This window comes from Dermatophagoides pteronyssinus, unplaced genomic scaffold, assembly GCF_027571235.1.
Source record: "Dermatophagoides pteronyssinus isolate colony J.1.1.1.1 unplaced genomic scaffold, Derpt_VIB-CSIC_2022.12 sq0021, whole genome shotgun sequence".
NCBI lineage: Eukaryota > Metazoa > Arthropoda > Arachnida > Sarcoptiformes > Pyroglyphidae > Dermatophagoides > Dermatophagoides pteronyssinus.
In genome coordinates this window covers 102,495-123,032 of record NW_027461545.1, presented here as the reverse complement: position 1 = coordinate 123,032, position 20,538 = coordinate 102,495, and the positions used below count along the sequence as shown (strand labels likewise).

At 27.7% G+C, this 20,538-nt stretch overlaps 2 protein-coding genes across 3 annotated transcripts; both read right to left on the bottom strand.

Moving 5' to 3' along the window:
• Positions 1-457: 457 nt before the first annotated feature.
• LOC113796964 (chitin deacetylase 7-like) lies at positions 458-2,455 on the bottom strand. Its single transcript, XM_027347265.2, has 5 exons — positions 2,314-2,455; positions 1,747-2,242; positions 1,518-1,689; positions 1,263-1,470; positions 458-1,195 (listed from the first exon to the last, which is right to left on the bottom strand). The coding sequence occupies exons 1-5, from the start codon at positions 2,360-2,362 to the stop codon at positions 687-689; spliced, it is 1,434 nt and encodes a 477-aa protein (XP_027203066.2). The 5' UTR covers positions 2,363-2,455; the 3' UTR covers positions 458-686.
• Positions 2,429-18,826, bottom strand: LOC113796993 (adenylate cyclase type 8-like). 2 transcript variants are annotated; one of them, XR_012846828.1, is made up of 20 exons: positions 18,703-18,826; positions 13,937-14,069; positions 13,390-13,866; positions 13,078-13,299; positions 12,433-13,018; positions 11,252-11,363; positions 9,688-9,815; positions 9,043-9,081; positions 8,863-8,982; positions 7,351-7,507; positions 5,998-7,263; positions 5,659-5,759; positions 5,384-5,585; positions 4,925-5,209; positions 4,542-4,723; positions 4,399-4,480; positions 4,180-4,338; positions 3,975-4,115; positions 2,530-3,905; positions 2,429-2,472 (listed from the first exon to the last, which is right to left on the bottom strand). XR_012846828.1 is itself a non-coding variant. In XM_075822955.1 (19 exons), the coding sequence occupies exons 2-19, from the start codon at positions 13,980-13,982 to the stop codon at positions 2,925-2,927; spliced, it is 5,286 nt and encodes a 1,761-aa protein (XP_075679070.1). In that variant the 5' UTR covers positions 13,983-14,069; positions 18,703-18,826; the 3' UTR covers positions 2,429-2,924. The 2 variants fall into 2 exon arrangements, 1 of the variants encoding a protein (XP_075679070.1); XM_075822955.1 differs by having other exon boundaries at positions 2,429-3,905.
• Positions 18,827-20,538: the final 1,712 nt, after the last annotated feature.

The following is a 20,538-nucleotide window of genomic DNA, read 5'->3' as shown; positions in this document are numbered from 1 at the left end:
ATTGACTAGACACGTTATTCAATATGGAAAAGTGTTGATGACACAAATCAACAACACCAACAACAAAAATTAATTAATTATTAATTTGATCTTAATCAATCGATCAACAACAACAAAAAAACATTAGGTCCATAATAATTTACCAAAGGAAGAAAGAAAAAACATTTTAAAGATTTATTTTATGGATAAGAATTTGAAAACAAAACAGCAACAACAATATGATCATGGGATGAAACCAATTATCGTTGATGATTATGATTTGATTATGATAACAATGTATGTATTTTTAAAAATAAAAAACATTACATAATATCTTCACTGATGACTTGTTGCTGTTGTAGTCAGGTCTTAAAAAAAATTGTTTCTGCAAATGTTCATACCGTTCTATTTCGTTCATCAAATTTTCCATTTATAATTAAAATAATAATTCAATAAATAATCAACAAACAAACAAAAATCTTTTTCAACATTCTTTTATTAACGGGTTTCTTTTTTTTTTTTTGTTTCCAATGAAAAAAAAGGTACAGAAAAAATTGTTTCAGAAACATAAAGAAAGAAAGAAAGAGAGAGAGAGAGAGGGTTGAATGGATTTTAATATGATGTAAATAAATAATTAACGGAACCGGCGGTGCTTTCGATTCGAAATAAAATTATCATTATCATTATTCTATTCTAGTTGATAATTTTTATTCCAAACGATTAACCCATGGATAATGTACAGGACAATGTAAATCATCACAAATAACCATACGTTTACTTTGGCCATTTAATTCATCGATTTTTTCATAATCACATTTTCGTTTGAATTGTGATATATCATCAATCTTTTCACCATCTTTTAGTCCACATTTTGTTTGAACAATTGGACGACATTGTTTAGTTTTTTCAATATAATCAGCTACATTTGTTGGTGATTGCATCCATTGTAAAACTTCATCAATTGAAACAAAGAAAACATCATGTTTGTTCAATTTGTTTTGAATAAAACGTAATAATGCATCACGTTTAGCTTCATCATGAATCCATTCTTCACTTAAAAACAATGGGAATGGTGCACGATTACCATTATAAAAACGATCAAAATTATATTCAAATAGATCATATATTTGATCGGCAGTTGGATGATAATTAACTTCACCATTTTTCTCGAACATTATACATCCTGAAGCCATAGCACATTCACGATGAACTTTTACTATATCAAGATCGAATCATTTGGTTAAATTAGTCAGTTAATTGAAACAAACAAACATTAAACATACCTCCTTGAACTTCATATTCAACATCCCAATCATTCATTGGTACATCCCAAAATCCTGGATAATTTTCACCTTCTTTCAAACATGGTTGCACTTGGCAATCATTTTCACGTTGGAAACCATAATCAAATGTATAGGGAAAAAATGGTGATCGAATTCCTTGACGTGATGGATTCGAACAATCATATTCAAATTTTTCATCAACAAATGCCTAAATTATAATCAATATTGGTTTTGTTGCCAAATCAATCAACTTACAGTAAATGTAACGTTTCCGGCTGTTTGAAGATTTGGTGCACGGACACCACGAATACGATCTATTGGAATTTCCGAATATTTAGATAAGATTTTTCGTTGACCACCCATTTCTTGTCGCCATCCTTCATAATCAAGTTTTTTCCAGTATTCTTGATTATTATTTCGTGCTTTACTGCAATGGATTAGACAAGATAATTATCACTATTTCATTATTCAGTTTGTCACATACCTAATGGAATGAACACCAATTTCATTGCCGCGACGATAAAGTTCATGAACCAATTTATAATTACTATCAACATGGGATACAAAATATGTTGATTGTATTGGGCAATTGTTTGGATTTTTAAAATCAAATAATGTTTGATAATATGGGAAATTCGTAACAGTTACAGCACCGTCAAATGTTACGATAACAAATTGTGGAATATCATCAGGATTCATTCCATTTGGTGGCAAATCTTGTAAACATTGACATTCAGGCGCTAAACAAGCAGTAAAATTACAATCAACATTTTTAAAATTTGAATGATAGGGTTTTTTTGTTGTTCCGATTGTTGTTGGTGATGCTGTTGTTGTTGATGATGATGGTGTTTCTGGCTCTTCAGTTGTTGATGTCGACTCTTCGGTTGTTATTTCAGTCGTTCCAACTGTTGTCGAATTCGTCGGCTCTATTGGTGTTGATGATTTTATGGGCACTTCTGTTGTTGTTGGTCCAGCCAAAACTATAACAACGTGATAAATAATGATGGTCAAATGCATTCAAGCAAATCATTATTATTTTTTATTAACAAACCTGAAATGACCATAATAAGATTGGCCACAAAAATTACAAATAATTTCATGGTTGTTTTTTAATATCAATAATTTTGTTTTGATGTAAAAATTAACAAAAATAACAAAATCAAAAATGAATGTCAATTTTATTTATTGAGGACAATTATCATTTATATATCTTGAAACCAAAAATAAATTAATTTTGATTAGATAGAGAGGAATTTTAAGATCTTACAAATGTGATTATCATCATTATATCCGTGATTGCAATCTCATTGAAACAAAAAATCAACCTGACATGATTCAATTAATTTGATAAATATAAATTTTTATCATTCAACAACATAACTTCAAACATTATTGATTTCAATCGATAACATTGACAAAATTAAAATTACAGGTGCATTCAGAAAAAAAACAACATAGTTACAGAAATATTTTATTGGATAAAATGGATCAATTTTTTAAAGATTATCACAGAATGATAACACACACAGACAAATATTAAAATCAATCAAATTTGATCGATTGATGATCAATAATAATAGTGACGTAATGGAATTTGATCAATTTATTTTCGTAGTGCATATCACAGTTTTGAATAACGACAATAACTTCTTGTTGTTGATTCTAATTTCTAAATTCACAATCATCATCATTTTTTGATTCTTTTGGACTTGTTGGATTAGAATTTTTGTTATTATTATTATTATTATGGTTACGCAGATAAAATGAACGGCTACGACCAACACGTGATATTTCTGACATCATACGATGTAATGGTTGTGTTGTCGATGATGACGATGTTGGTGGTGTTGGTGATGGTGATTTACGAAAACGAAAACTAGCCGACATTTTCCCTGGTTTCTTACGTCGAAATGAATAATCTTTGGTCGTCGTGGCCGTAGGCAATTTTATTGTCTCAGATGTTTCACCACTACCATTACCATTATTTGGTTGATCATCATCATCATTGCTGACATCAAATTGTGACATTGGTTGCGGTTTCGGATTTCGACGTGGACTGCGATTTGTTGATGATGTTGGTACACTAAGCGATGATCCAAGTGCTTGTTTACGACGTACTTCAACCATACCGCCAATAACTTCGGCCATTGATTTTTTGCCACCATATTGCGATTTATTCAACGATGATTCACGTGTCATTTTTCTCATTACCCAAAATGTTTCCATTTGTCCTTTTCCTTTCACTTGAATAATACCGCGATAATCAAGGTGATAGCCTTCATCTTTTAATATTTGCCCGGTATGTTTAGGCACCTGGATTTTATCCAACGAACCAGTTGAATCCATACGACTTGCTTCATTCACTGTATTTCCCCATATATCATATACAGGTTTTTTCGCTCCTATTACACCACCAACTAATGGTCCGCTACTGATACCGATTCTCATTTTAAATGAATTGAATGAATGTTTATTAACATCTTGTAAGGCATCCATCATTGACAAGGCAAAATCAACCAAAGAATCCAATAAAAAACCAACAGTTCGACCTTGATCACGAGGATTCAACCCGGATGCAGCCATATAAGTACTGCTTATTGTTTTAATTTTTTCAATGCAACGAAATCGTTCATCTTCAAGTAGCTGATGATTGATTTTAGACAAAAACAATTAGCAAACAATAAAAAATTTTAAAACAAACAACAAACATACCTGATCAAAATCGAAAATAATTTCATTCAATAATCGTATACATTCAACACCATTGTTAATATCTTCGGAATAAAAATTATCAAAGTTTGGTATCGAGGCAAATAGTACACCACAACATGCGTAGGATTGTGCATAAAGTTGCTAATGAAAACATATACAAAAATCAATTATTACATAATGAAAACCACTTTGGTTAGGCACATACTTCTTGTGGACGATCTTGTGTTAGAAAATAATTGGCAACATGATCGGGTAAAATATTTTTCAATAACTGTGCATTATAATGACGTATTTCTCGCATATCTTGTAATTGACGTTTTGCTTGTTGTTTCCATAAGAAATCCAAACGAGAAGTTCGTTCAATCTGATGTGAAAGTGGATAACTTTAGAAATTTGAAATTCTTCTCAGCAAAAAACAGCTTACCAAACGACAATGATGAATGACCAAAAAGAAACATAAAATTAAAACGATAAAAACTTTTGTTTCCAATTTCATACAATTTTCACTAAATTGATTGGGAAGAAAATAAATTTATTTGAAAAAAATTTCATTTATAATAATGTTACCCGTGTGTAAATAGACTAATTGAACAAGTTTGTTGTCGATTGAAAATGATAATGAAAATAAATTTAATAAATATTATATAAATCAATGTTATTGATGATAATATCGACAATTTTATTATATATGGCAGTTTCAAGAATGTTGTCGTCGAAACCATTGTCAACATCCATACAAATACAAAATACTAAATGAAAATGAAACAAGAAATAAGAAAAAATCAATTATGATAATGTTTGGGTGATGAAGGGAAAGGAAAATGAAAATTGTCAATGTTGTCTCTCAGTATTGTTCACCTGTCTGTGTCAATATTTACAAAATTCTTTCAAGAAATGCGAAATGTACCGGATAATCGGATATTTGATCCATACATTATTAGTTTACTAACCTGTGAATTATCACATATTTTATAATGTTGTTGTTGTTCATGTTGTTTGATTGTTGATCGATTATCATTATCATTAGATTGTTGAAATGATATGAACATTTTATTTGAATCACTTAATTCCGGTATTTCAAATACTTCACCAGTCAATCTAATGGTTGATTTTGTATCAAATTGTTGTTGTTGTTGATGATGATTTATTAATAATTTTTTATCATTATTATCGTTATTATCATTGGACAATGTTCCATCATGTATGATAATTTGATTTTTATGTACACAAATAATCTATAAATATATCAAATCAATGAGAGAAAATGAATAATTCATTAAACTTGGTTCGACAAAAAAAAATGAAAAGAAAATGACGATGACAAATGTACATTTTGGATGAGTTTTTTTATCCAGAAATAAAATTTTTTTACAAACATTTTCTTCTAGGGAAAAAAGTTATCTACTCACCATGAAAATGATAGACATTGAAAACAACAGACAAATCATTGCTGTACAGAATAAATTTCGTATAGATGGATCATTTTCAAGATGTTCAGCAAAACGTCGAAATAAACGTGGAACAAAATCTTCATATGCCAATAATATTAATATAAAAATTGCAATAAATATTAAACTGATAATAATATAGACAATCAAATTGAACCAGGACCTATTTCAAATAACCAGAAATGAAAGATTTCTGTAGAAAACAATATGATAATAAGGTTGAGTGAAATACTTACATTGGTAATAATATTATCAATGAAATGATAACCATAAAAAGCCATATTACCGAAAAACAAAATAAATTTGAACGAAATACTAGGTAGGGAATTTTGCCAAACTAGAAAAAATAGATATTAAGAATGATTGAAAGAACAAAATGGGAAAAATATGAAATTAGATTCAGGGCAAGAAGAATGGCAGATTTTGATAATGGAGTAGCAAATAATATCGATCGATGGACCGATCGATTGATCGATCGATGGATCGAACATTATTTATTTGTACGGTGTAATATATATGATGAAAATCAAGAAGAGAATTTCATCATCATTTTTTTGATGTAACAAAACACATACCATATTTTCATATTCGTTTGAACGAAAATTCAATAAAAACCAATTAACATTTTGTTGAAATAATTTCTTATTTGATTCGATTTCAATACATTGATCAATATATTCATCAATCTGTTCATTCCATGATAGTACTCGCTTTATTAATTTTTGTTTCGATGATGGTTTCAATGGTTTTGTTTGATATTGTTGTTGAAATTTTGTAGCGGCTGTTGTTGTTGCTATGGTTGTTGTATGGTTATTATTATTTTTTAATAAATCATTTTCATTCACATTATTTTCATCAACAACATCGCTGTTTGCGGCAAAATTTACTTTACAATCACGATGATTATTATTGTTGATTTCAGATTGCGTTTGCGTCACATCGAATTCAATCGCACATGATGATGATACCGAACTTTTTCTTCTTGTTGAATTTGTTGTTGTTGTTATTGACTGTTGTTGTTCAAAACAATTTCCGACATTGAATGATTGATTGATCGATTCGTTGGATTGCTTATTATCGATAACGACATTCGTTGACATAATTGTTGGATTTTCATCTTCATTCATCGAATATCGAAGATCGACTATATTTTGAAACGGAATTTCCGGTAACCAATCACCAGATTCATCCATATTGTTGTTATTCGATGGATTTTTCCCAACATTATTATTATTATTATGATTTGATTCATGTTCACCATCAATAGTAATAGTAACAACATTCGATGATGGCAATAATAAATCGGAATTTGAATGAATCGATGATGTTGTTGATGAATTTGTTGCGGTCGTTACATGATGATGATGATGATCGATACGTTTTGTTAAAAGATTTCGAAATGATTTATGTTTCTTTTTAAATGATGATAATTGTTGTTGTTGTTGTGAAGTGTCAATTATTGTTGAATCGATTGGTTGATTGGCAGTGCTTTTCAAATTTTTCAAATCGTTGTTATTATTGAATCCGCCATCACAAACAGAATCAATAGCCTTCGGTGAAATTGTTATTGTTGTTGTTGTTACAATTTTTTCAAAATCAATAACAGAATTCTCTACAATTTGTTGTTGATTTTGTTGTTGTTTACAGTTCTTATCGATAATTTTATTCTCATCATCATCCTCATCATCATCTTTATCATCATCGGCATCGACATCATCATCGTTTGTCGTTTTTAAATTATCGATTTTGGCAAATAAAGTTTCCAAACAATTTGATGATGTTGTTGTTGCCGTTGTCGAATGTGTATTGATTGAATCAACAATTTTACTTGAATCTTCAGCCTGAAATATGGTTCAGTTTGAAAAGAAAAAAAGAAAAAAATCGGATCTCAACAACATTATTTGATGGTTAAAAAAAATCAAAATAACCTTTAACGGGTTCCATTTAGTTGGTTTATCTTGACGAATAAAAAATGTTTCAACATTATGTTCACGTAAATATTGATCACGATGTTCACCCATTCCTGGTTCCAATTCATATTGATTATTTAAATAATCTTTTGTACGTGCTGATATATGAACACGGCTATAGTAAAAAGGGTTCAATGAAAAAACGAAAATTTCAAAATTAAACAATTAAAACAATGAATAAGAAATTTAGTTGAAAAATTCTCTCATCATTGAATTATTATTGGTAACATTGTTTATTTTTTTACAGACACAAACTAGTTATAATGACCAAAAAAAAACATTTTAATGATGGTAATAAATTTAGATTATGTGACACAAAAACAAACTTTTTTTCTTCTAACATTGTCCATCAATTCTCTTTTTAAATTGGTTCTTACTAAATGAATGAATGGCAAGTGTAAAAGTTCTTATCTTTTTTGTTTGTTTGTTTGTTGGTTAGTGAAAAAAAATTGAATCCAAAGAAAATAAAAAAAAAGCCAATTTCATTGGAATTAGATACAAAGATATTTGTATCAATGTTATTTTCTTCAAATTAATAACGATCAATCTTTATTGCTTTGTTCGGGTTCCATTCATTTCGATGATGATGATGATCATAAAAAAGTGTTGTTGTTGTTTTTTTGAAGAAAATAAATTTTCTTATCATGACTGACTGACTACACTTTGTTTTTCTCTCTTCTCGATTCGAAATAATTGACTGTACTTTTTTTTCAATTGAAAAAAACTATACATTTTTCTTTCCCGCATCCACATTGAAAATAAATAAATTTGATGATGCCCAAGTGGATCCAATGATGATGATAATAATTATTGTCTTGATCATTTTATTTTCATTAATAACTCTCTCTTTTAGCCGAAAAAAATACAAAACAATTTTTGAGCAGTTGGATATTTCTGGACTGAGAATTTATCTTTTGATAATGATGCAATGAGTCCAAAAAGGAAAAAAACGAAGATGTTTTTTTTAAAAAAAAACCGAAAATAATTCATTGCACGTCTTATTGTGGGGCTCTAACTAATAATATTTGTATTTTATCTTTCTTTTTGAAAAATTATTAGTCTGAAAAAATTCAACTAAAATAATTATATGTTTTACACACACAAACAGATGATATCTTTGTAAGAAAGTTGATCCACAACAAAACACGACGGAATCGATAAAAATCAAAGCTTTTTGTTTTTTTAATTTTCTTTATCATCATAAAAACGACGAATTTCCTGCGAGTATCTCAAGCGAAAATTGAACAAAAAAAAAAAAAAAAAATTCTGAAAATTGTCCAGAAATAAAAACGGAAAATGTTTTTTGAAATGAATTAACTAAATGAAAAAAATGGATAAAGTCAATGCAGCACACAGGAATTTCTTCGAAACAAAAACACAAACAAACAAATCATATTGAAGCTATTTTTCTAATTAGCTTTTTTTTGACTTGTCCATACAAATAAAAGAATTCCGAAAGAAAAAACATACCCGGGTAGACCACCAGATTCCATATGATTAGCTAATGTAACATCATTTGACCATACATCAAATTGCCATTTTTGTAGACCAATAACACCACAAAGTACTGAACCAGAATGTATACCGATTCTATATAAATAAAATGCAGAAATAAGAAATCATCTTCACCAAAAAAAAACCAGAACAAACCTCATGTTTAAATCGACACCAGTTTTTTGTCGTACTCGTCTTCAATGAGGAAGAAAGGGAAAATGAAAGAAAAAGAAAAGATAATTTAAAATCCTTTTTGTTGCCACTATTTTAATTACCATAATAAGAAGCAAAAATTAGCTAGCTATCTAATGAAAATTTCTGCTTGCTGATCAAAACTGAATAAGGATGCTATTTTTTTTAATAATCTTTCAACCAAAATGAAACTTAGTCATTTGATGTAATGTTATAAATAAGATAATTATCCTATGAATACTATTGTTAATTAGCGATCGATTTTCATGGAAAAAATACCAAAGGTAAATTTTGCCTACATCACAAATGTAAACACGAATTAACTATCATTCTATTTCCTGCGAATAATTTTGCATTGCATTTTTTTCCCTCGAAACCAAACTTATTTATAACTTATTCAATGGAATGAATTATTCTGTAGAATTTTTGTTTTTACATATCGATTTATTTTTGCAAAAAAAAAGACTCAAGTGAATCCTCCGAAATCAATCTTTCTCTCGTTCTCTATATTTATTTAAATAAAATTATGGATATCATGATAATCATCATCATGATGGATTCTTATGAAAAAAATATGCTTGTAGATAATAATAGACATGAGAGACTTACTTAATATCTTCAATCATATGCAAGCCCATTTCAACACAACAATGTGCATGATCTGTTCGTGCTTTTGGTAATCCACAAACACAATAATAACAATCGCCCAACAATTTAATTCGATGACAATGATTTTCCTGTTAAATTTTGTATGTGAGGGATGATTCAAAATAGAAATGAAAACAAATTTGAACATTAACAAGAATTTTTCCTATTTTCAGAATAAAAAAAATTCAATAAACAAATAACGAAATGAAATGAAAATTTCATTTGAACAAAAAAAACATCATTGACAAACTGAAATGAGAATGAATGTTTTAGGTTTGGATGGTTTGGATGGTTTGGATTCGGTAGCACAATTCAATTTCAAAAACAAACGAAATTCAATTCACTTATTTAATTCTCTATCATTATTGAATAATAGAATATAAAATCTATATTTTCTACATGATTTCCATAAACAGATTTTTTCCGGTGAAAAAAAAGAATAAAAATTTCTCATATAAAACGTTTTCGGTATTAAATAATTCGGAATCCGGAACATATTTCCGTAATAATAATCCTTTTTTTCGCATAACCAAAATATTCCTTTTTCACTCATTCTTTCTTGATTCAATTGAATGAAAAAAAACAAATATTAATGTGAACCGAATTGTCAACACATTCAAGCATTCAACTAAAAAAATATGGAAATATCATGTTGTAAAAACATAAAATCAAATTTGCAATCTCAAACAATGAATTCCGGTACGCTTAAAGAATTTTTTTTCCTCTATGATATACTGGTGGGCGACAATTCCCACACACCATACACAAACACACACAGGAAAAATACCATAATACAATTCAAAGGTTTGTTTGCAATGGATGTTACGGGAAAAAAGCAACCGAGTAAAAACAATAAAGATGTTTGAATAGAAAATTTTTTGTCATATGAATTCTCATTTGGCAAAAAAGATTTAAATTTTCTTTTCGAAAAATTTTGGCGAAAAAAAATGGGAGAAAAACAAACTTTTTCGGAAAAATTTCCTATATTTTATTTTTTTTGTATGTAAACATCGACAAAATTCATAATGCATGTTGAACAAACTTTCATTCGAATCAATAATAGGCAAAAAAAACAATAAAAAAAATTCAATTCATTTTTTTTCGCACCAGGCTTGATAATCCAACAAACAATAACCATCATTTCTTGAAAAAGAAGAAAATTTCCCAGAAGAACATTGATTTTTTCGTTGTTTTCATTCTTTTCATTGAAAATACATTTTCAAAAAAAAACGAAACGATATTGATCGATTATGCCTTATAGGTTTTTGTTATCTCTAAATTGTTCAAACAGAGAAAATTCAAACAAACAAAAAGACAAATAAAAAAACGGGTAATTTGACACATAAATAGAGATAATTGAATATGAATGATGAATTTTTATTGGTAAGTTTGTTCATTGAAACGAAAAACAAGATCTATTTCACAGGTGTGTATCATCCAAGTTTGAAAAGAATTAAAAAAAAAATTATTTTTACGTTTTAAAAAACACCAGACAAAAGGATTGATATTGATAAATGATACATACCTCAGCTTTACGATCAAAACGTGCATAAAGATCATTGAGTACGCCGACCAATTCTTGTGCTGAACATCTTGATGCTAATGCTGTAAATCCTTGAATATCGGCAAACAATATACTATGGATATTTTTTTGGTTCCATTGTTGTTTGGTGATACAAAAGAAAATTTTTCAAAAACAGAACAAAACAAAAATGAAATTAATGCTTTTCATGAGAAAATAAAGAATCGCATTGATAATAAATGATGTGGAAAAAAATGAATAGATACTTTTATTTTTGATTCAGAGACGAAAAACAAACTTGACAATTTATCACTCAAAATATTCAATCGAACATTGAACATTGATTTCTTTCACTCTCGCAAATATTTAGCAGAATTTGCGATCAATTCAATAAATCTGATCGATGATCGAATTGGGACTTCTACTACACTCATTGAATAAATCACACTTATCAATTGCAACAAAAATGAAAAAATGGATTCCTATCGAGATAAGGGGAAATTTGGATTCCTTTTTTCTCTCCTTGCTTTTTCTTCATTTTCAATTTGCCTGAAGCAAACCAAAAAAATGAAAAATAAAAACAAAAACAAAAATTGCAATATTTTTTCCCTATCAAACACAAACCAAACACACATATGGTGTGTGTCTGTATCATTTTTTTCGTTGAAGGAATCAATTCAATTAAATTCAATTTTCTCCATAAAAAATTATTCCAAATTCAAATGAAATGGAGTGTAAAGGGTGGAAAAAAGGAATCTTTTCTTTTTACATGGAAAATCCAAACATATTTCTTAGCTGAAAAATTTCTTAAAATTTCTTATGGAAGAAAAATTCAAAATAAAAATGAAACAAATGACGACAGACACTATTAATTCCGATGACCTTTCCCTTTTTTCAAAATTCAATTTTTTTTCTTCTTTTTTTAGATTGCATTTAACAATCATATAGCCATTTTTTTCTATTCGATATTTAAAAATGAAGGTTGCAAAATTCTATTCACGATTTTCCTGAAAATAAATTCTATAGAAAAAGATCCTTTAGGCGATTGTGTCATAGACAGAATTCAAATATGATTCGTTAGTGATAAATTGTTGCCCTAGCAATTTTTTTTGGATGTCAAGGTCACTAGAAATTTGAAATTTGATTGTTTTTGTTTGTTTGTTAATTAAAAAAAACTTACATACCTAACATCTTTATAACAATGTATATAGATTTTATGGAATTGTGTTGGCAATAGATTATTACCACGTGTTTGTTGACCACATTGTTCTTGTGATGCTAAATCGGTTATGATTTCCATTGCAACAAATCTTGGCAATACTGAAAGTAATAATTTTTCTTGCTTAGAATTTTCAAACTCAATTTTATAACGTGTCTCAATAGAACGACGTGTTTCGAGGAAAGCATTACGTTGTGCACAATCAGTCAGATATTTGGTATATAATGATATTAGATTGATACATGAATATAGACATAAATTTGCAAATATTAATTGCTGTTGTTGTTGATAATTTGTTTGTTGTTGTGATAGATGAACAATACGAAATGTTAAATCAATAGCTGATGTTATAATTGCACAAAATGCTGACCATAACAATGGCAATGGTAACATTGAATAAATAATTAATATTGTTAGAAATGTATGCCAAATAGCAGCACCATCATAGGAATCAATAATATTTGTTGTGGGTGTTGTTGATTGATGAGGCACATTAATTGTTGATGTTGATCTTGAAATGTAGCTCAATTGAGGATCAAAACCCATTTGACCTAGACAAAAACAAGAATTTGTTTTGATTTGATGTTAGTTTGTTTTAGTTATGACAGACCTTCAATAGTAAATATTATCCAACTAATTAATGCACCAATATAAAGATGATTATTTGCAAAACGTTTCCAACAAGTAATCAAACTTATAACGATTAAATTCAAAGTAATCCATATCAATGTGAAAAAGGCACGTGAAATTGATGATATTTGTAAATTTAATAATAATTTATTATCATTATCATTATTCGGATAATTTTGGCGTAACGAATTGGAAATAATCTCTAACCATAATTGATTGATTGACATGTTTGTCCGGTAGTAGAACAGAAGAAATATTAATAAGGAAAGTCAAATTACAAAAAGAAAATTACCATTCAATCCAAATGAAAATGATAATGGATGTCGATCATGGCTCTCATCAGTATTTGCATTTGAACGAATATTTCGATGTCGTTGATGATGATAATGATTTCGATGATGATGGTTATGATGAGGATTTTGTTGTTGTTGCGTTAATGGTGATGAAATAATTTTTGATAAATTGATTGATTGATAAATTTGAAAATTATTATCATTATTAACGATAACATTATTTGTCATTACTAATCCATCACCATTATTATTATTATAATGATTATTAATATTGTCATTTTCATTATTGAAATTTTTATTATTGATAAAATCATTTGAAGCTAAAAAATAAGCTAACAAAAATATAATTTTAATGATAATATCAATCACATTCACAATGACTAATGATTTTTGTCGTTGTCGTTGTGAATAACGTTGATATGCTGATTCTAAATGTTTATCTTTAAATTGATTGGTTAGATTGAGCAAAAGTATTCCTATTTTTTATAGTCAAAAAATGAATGAAAAGAATTTGAAATTTTTTTCCCGAAACAAAATCAAACCAACCTTTATAGCTTGAGCTACAATTTTCCAAGGCAAATGATGTCGACATTGTTTTTTCGGTTTTTTCAAAGAATTTTAGATGATTCTTGTTTGAAGAATTTGTTTCAATCAGAAAACAGAAAGTTCCGTCGTTGTTCTAAAATTATAAAACAAAAAAAAAAAAAAAAACGAAATTCAAATGAAATCAGCAAAAATAAATTTGCCAGGTGAATGCATTCAACGAAAAAAATTAATGAAATTCTTTTTCAATCTAAATTTTTGTTTCTTTGTCACTTTTTTTCCTCATTTAATTCTTCTTATAGTTTGAATTTTGGTTGAATAATTAAACAGAAAAACTTTTCAACCAATGTTTTGACCAATGATAATAAGTTTTTTAAGAAATTTTTAAAACAAACATAATAAAACGAAACATCATTTAAATTTAAATTGAAAAAATTTTCAACATTGACAAATAAAATCCAACTAAAATTTTTTTTCGGCTGTATAACGAACTGGCAAGGAGAATTAAGAACTTTTTCTCATTTTTTGACAAAAGTCGCATCTATTTATTTATTTAGAATTTTTACATTTATCCAAGATGTTGTTGGCCAACAACGACAGACATAATGATATTATTGTTATTGTTGTTTTCACATATTCATTCAAACGAAAGAAGAAGAAAAAATTCTTGAACCAAATATTATTCTGAATAAAAGGGATTGAAGATTATGATGATAACGATGATAAGTGATGATGAAACAGAATCATGATTGAGTGAACTGGAATTATTCAGAATTATTAACATTTTCTTTTTTGATTCCTGTTGTTAATATAATACTGATTATTATACCGCTTTTCTTCACATTGTGTTTCGCACTTTTGTCCACAGTCATCATCCAGAAATGCTAATATGGTGATTTTATTTATTTTTTTCATTTTCAATAGTGAAAATGTCAAGAAAATTATCCATAATGATTGCCGTTGAAAGGGATCAACATGAAAAAGATGAAGAAATTATCAGTGTTAATGTGAATGAGAAAAAAGTGATGACAATGCAAATCATTAGTGATAATGTTTTTATTTATTCTCTTCCAATGTAAATATTTTCCGGAATCAAAAAAATGAAAAGGAAATCTTAATATAGTCGCTAATATAATCACTGTACTTTGCCCATTACATTCAGAAGATTCTTTTTTTACGGTTGATGTCAAAAAATAAATGATAAGATAAGATACATAACATTCATTCGATTATGTTTTTATTCTACATAATAGACAGATATTTGCGCTTAAGGCTGGATGCAGTCATTAGAAAAAACATTTTCCTTTCGAATAAATCTCTTTTTTTATCACCATGACTATGACTGTGATTCACAGTTGAGTGAGGTTAGGTTGATGACTATGACTGTGATTCACAGTTGAGTGAGGTTAGGTTGATGACTATGTGATTCATAGTTGAGTGAGGTTAGGTTGATGACTATGTGATTCATAGTTGAGTGAGGTTAGGTTGATGACTATGACTGTGACAAAAAAATTGATAATGTGAATTATATTTATGTATTTAATAAATTTTTTGACACTGTATTTTCTTCAATATGATTAAAAATGAAATATGGAAAAAATGAATCTATCCGGTTGAATAAATGACAATTATATTCAAAAGTTTTATCATAATAAGATTCTTGAACAAAAAAGAAAATTCAATGAAATTCAATGAATAATAATCCACCACTACCAACACTTTTTTCCTTCAACACCGACCAAGTTTCCAGTTAATAGTTTTTTTTCTGTTGCTTGTCATACTTTTTAATAACGTTTTTGGTAATGTATATTTGATATCCTTTGATAATGATCTGATGTTATGCAAAAGAATGATATAACAATGTTGACATTTTTTTGAACACTCGAAGAAAAGAATAGTGATGATAAATATAAGAATCATCATTATTCATGTGAATTGATAATTTATTAATTATTTCTTTACTTAAATAAAAATTAATAATTTTTTTTGAAATTAAAGAAAAAATCTGTCATTCCATTTCGATGATGATTTTGACATTTGAAAAAGAAATTCTTCTTATTCAAATTCAATGATTAGGAAATTCTTTTTTGTTTGAATGGAATGATAAGATTCTGAATTCTGTAAACTCAAGTAACATTATGGGATTTGGAAATTCTTGTTTTTTTTTTTGTATTTCTGCAACACACAGAAAATTATTATTATTATTATCAAAAATAACAAATGTTTATCATAATAATCGGATATTATGAAATTTGATAAAGGAATCTTTTGATCAACAACATGACAGAAAATCAAACCAAAATCGAAAATCGAAATCCAAAAAAAGAGAAAAAAATTTCTGTTGATTAAAAATTTCATTCAAAATTCTGTCAAATTGATTGAAATGACGATGTTGATGATAAAAATCATTTCATATTTCTTCCAACCTGCAGAAAAACATCCTTATTGATTTTTTCTATAATTATCTTTTGAATCGATAATCATCCAAATCAAATCGATAAATGTCAAGTTGAATGAACAACAATACAATCTTCTCAAGTATCTTCTTTCCGAAAACATCTTATGAAATATTAATAATAATAATAATGAATATAAGATGTTTTCTCCAAACCAACAAAAAGAAGAAATTCGAAACTTGTTTTTCGAAAATTTTTGATGGGCCAAAAAAATTAGACATTTTTCTGGTCCAATCAATTCAATAATGAATCATATTCAATCTTTATTACTATTTTTCAATCACAAAAATCAGGCAACAACAAAAAAAAGGTCAAAATCATCAAACCAGACAAAACTTGATCGAATATTTTCGCTTTTACAATTATTTGTCAAGATTGAAAAAAATTCTTTCAAAACATTTTATTCGAAATAAATTTCATCATTTTTTCATTCATCTCGAAAATGAAAATTGAAAAAAAATACAAAAGTTGAAAAATTCTTTTCATCATTATCAAAGTCAACCAATATCCATAAATATCATATGGTTATCGGGAAAAAAGTCAGTTTAGAAAATGAGAAAGTGAAAATTTGTAGGATTTTCATCATCATCATAATCATTTCGAAATTTATTATTTATCTCCAGAGATTTATCTCGCTAATGCGAATAATGATGACGATGATCATCATGGAGAAAATCAAAATAAATAAAATGATTTTTGATTTTTCGAAATTTTTTTTAAATTAAAAAAACATTTCATTATCATTTTTGAAATGTTTTTTTTTCACTTTCTGTCAATGAGAAAGAAAGACTAATTCCATTGGGTAATTTGGTAGCCATAAACCATAAACAAACCACTGTAAGAAAAATAACCAGCAGTAATAAAAAAATATCGTTGTGTTTCCAAGTGTTGTGTGCGATAAACATGAGTATGATGATGACATTTTAGTTTTTTTTTGATGATCAACTCTTTCAACAACAACATCACCAAAAATCAATGCAGAAACAAAGAAAAAATTAATTTTTTAATCTTGAATCAGATTTTTTTTACTTGTTGTTTGAGAAAAGTCAAACAAATAACAAAACAAAACAAACGTGACAAATAAACTAAACTAAAGTAAATAAAATTAAATGCTAATAATGATGTTTTTTTTTGTTATTTCGTGTCAAAATCATCATCAAAATCAACAATGACAATAACATATTTGAAAAATTTGAAAAATTAATGAAAGGTTGGTTGTTTTTTTCTCCTCTACTTTTGTTTTGATTATTGAATAATTGGGAAATAAATTCCATAAATAATTTTCTTTTTGTTTCGAAACAACAAAAAAAACCATTTCTTTCTTATCAATGTTTGTTGTTGTTGTTTTCTCATTATTCAAATCAATTCTCCGATGGGAATTTGATTTTGATGGAATTGTTTGAATGTTATTCTGATTTTGATTTTCTTTTTTTGATCTTCACTTTACGAAACTAAAAATTCTAATTTTTTTCGTTTCGTCTCGTTTCTCAATTTGCCCAAAGTAAATGGAAAGAATTTTTTGTTTCGTTTTTCATTTTGATTATAATTCAAACATTGTCAATATTGTTGTTATTTTTTTTCTTCTACACAAAGAAAAAAAATATTCCGAAACGATATTTGAAATCATTATCATCATGTTTCTTTATTTTTTGTTTGTTTGTTTGAGAGACAAATTGGAAAAATATACGAAAACAGGAGAAAGAATTCGAATATCGAATATTGCCAATTAATAATTGATAACAGCAAACGAAAAAACAGGGAATTTCATTTTATTTTCACGGAGAAAGAGATATTAAAACATTTTTTAAAAGAAAAACATACATTTCGAAACTTAATCTTTATTGTAAAGAAAAAAACGAGTGCCTTGATGCAAGTGAAATTTTGAAATAATGATTATCAGACCAAAGAATAATGAATGCAAACTTTTTTTGAGGAAAAAAAGTTGGTTAAACATAAATAAGGATTCTACATTTTTTTGCTTTGTTTGTTTGTTTTTCTAAGATCAGGATAATTACGTTTTTTTTTGTTGTTGAGAACATCATGTTTTCAATTGATAATTTTCAATGGGATTTGGGTTTGGTTGAAGAGAGGAAAGAAGAAAAAAATTTCAATTTCCTTTTGGTTTTTGGATCTTCCTTCAAAGCAAAAAAAAAACGTCAATCATTCGATGAAATCCAATGTGACAGCATTTTTTTAAAAAAAGGAAATTTAGCTTGAAAAAGGAAATTTTTTGCTTGTAAAATTTTCGACAGGTTTTTTCGTCATCATCGTCCGGCGTGATGTAGATTTTTTTATCAAACAAAAAAAACTTACTTGATTTTTAGCTAAAATCGTATGGAAAAATTTCAAACAACACCAATTATTATTGATGATTACAATGATGATGAACAAATTCAACAGACAAAATTTGTTATCGATCGATAATTATGAAATCATATTGCACTTTGTTGTTGTTGTTCAACACTTTTTACAATGCAACAACAACAACAACAACAATATTATATATAAAAAATCGATAAATTAATTGATTGATTAATTTGATTACATAATTTTTTCAGTTTGGGGTAACACAACACGATTGTTGGCAAACATAAAACAAAACAAACATATTTTCCACAACATCAAGATGTTTATTTTTATTTTGTTTGTTTCAATTCATTATCGATCAGTAATAAATCGATTGAAGAAAAAACAACAGAATTGATTTTTCTTCTTTCGTTCGTTCGTTATTCAATTTTGGATTTGAACAAATGTTAGTGTTGTTGGCAATAAATAATCATCATAAAAAATTGCATTTTTTTCACTAACTTTATTCTGTTTTCAATAACAACAAGGATTTTTTTGTTGAATAATGCAGCCTAAACCAACAATTTATGTTCACAATGATGATGATGAAATTTATTTTTTTGGTGAAAAAATTAATTAAAACGGAAAGCGCAAAAAAATTATGATTACATTTTTTGTTTCGTTCTGGGCGAGATAAACTCACTTACACTGGTGATACTTGAATGATTGCCATTCAACAACGAATTTAATGTGTGTAGAATTTTCTGAACACCGAAGAACCATAGTATTTATATGATGGTGGTGGTTGTTGTTGTTGTGATGCCCATAACCAGAAGAAAAATCCTATTGATTTTTTCTTTTTGGTTAAACGAAAAAACCATGCGCCACAGAATCATAATATAGAGAGAATCTTCATTGGTTTTCCATGGTTTTTCTTCAATTTGTGATTGCGCGTAGATTCTCAAAGGAACAAATTAGAACCGTCTGTTTTTTGCTTTTTGATTTATTTTTCTCAATTTTTTGAAAAAAATTATTTCTAGACAAATTGCTTATGAAAGAATCCTTAAATATGATAGGTGTGATTCTGTCATTTGAATGGATTTGACATCAGTATTGTGCAACCATATCTGACACCAATTGAAAATCAATGGTGAACTTAATGATCACCGATAGATTCCCAAAATGATGCTGATGATGATTATGTAAATTATATAAAGACGTTTTGTAATAATGGACACATACACATAGCAGTGAATGAATAAAAGAGTCGGAAATCATCATATGTAACACATGACATCCAATCCAATATATTCAATGTCCTATCTTCACATAATCATCATTCCAACTGCCTAAATATCGCTTGGAATCTTTCAACACCAATAAAAAGAAAAAAGAAAGAATTTCGGAATGAAAAAATTCTTTCATTTCATTTTTCATTTTCATGGAATGTTTTTATTATTGATCGGTTGATATGATGATGATGATGGTGATCAATTTCTAGTTTAGCTTTATATTGCCCACACACACAATGAACTAGTGCAATGTATGTTATTTGAAATAGAGATGTGCATAACAACAACCAAAAAGAAAAAAAGATATAATAAAAAAGTCCAACTTTTCTTTTGGGTGATTAAATGATTGGATGACTGGAACTTGATGCTTTGATGACTGGATATCAGAATAATGTTTATTTGTTTGTTTGGGATTTTAGATTTTCTTTTTGTTTTTGTTCAAAGAATTTTTCTTTACAATCATCACCAAAATAGACAAACATCATTCGAGCAATGAATGAAAGAATAAAAATAATTATTGTTATCTTTATTGTTATCATACATAAAATGGTTTTTCATTCATTCATTTTGA

What these genes read in the sequence shown, in the direction of transcription:
- LOC113796993 (XM_075822955.1), bottom strand. Translation starts at nt 13,982, where the DNA reads ATGTCGACATCATTTGCCTTGGAAAATTGTAGCTCAAGCTATAAAG. An exon ending in GATAATATTTACTATTGAAG is followed by an intron (nt 13,019 to 13,077) that starts GTCTGTCATAAC and finishes GTTTTTGTCTAG; the next exon opens with GTCAAATGGGTTTTGATCCT. An exon ending in GTTTTGATCGTAAAGCTGAG is followed by an intron (nt 9,816 to 11,251) that starts GTATGTATCATT and finishes AAAATTTAACAG; the next exon opens with GAAAATCATTGTCATCGAAT.
- LOC113796964 (XM_027347265.2), bottom strand. Translation starts at nt 2,362, where the DNA reads ATGAAATTATTTGTAATTTTTGTGGCCAATCTTATTATGGTCATTTCA. An exon ending in ATTGGTGTTCATTCCATTAG is followed by an intron (nt 1,690 to 1,746) that starts GTATGTGACAAA and finishes AATCCATTGCAG; the next exon opens with TAAAGCACGAAATAATAATC. An exon ending in TGAATATGAAGTTCAAGGAG is followed by an intron (nt 1,196 to 1,262) that starts GTATGTTTAATG and finishes ATCTTGATATAG; the next exon opens with TAAAAGTTCATCGTGAATGT.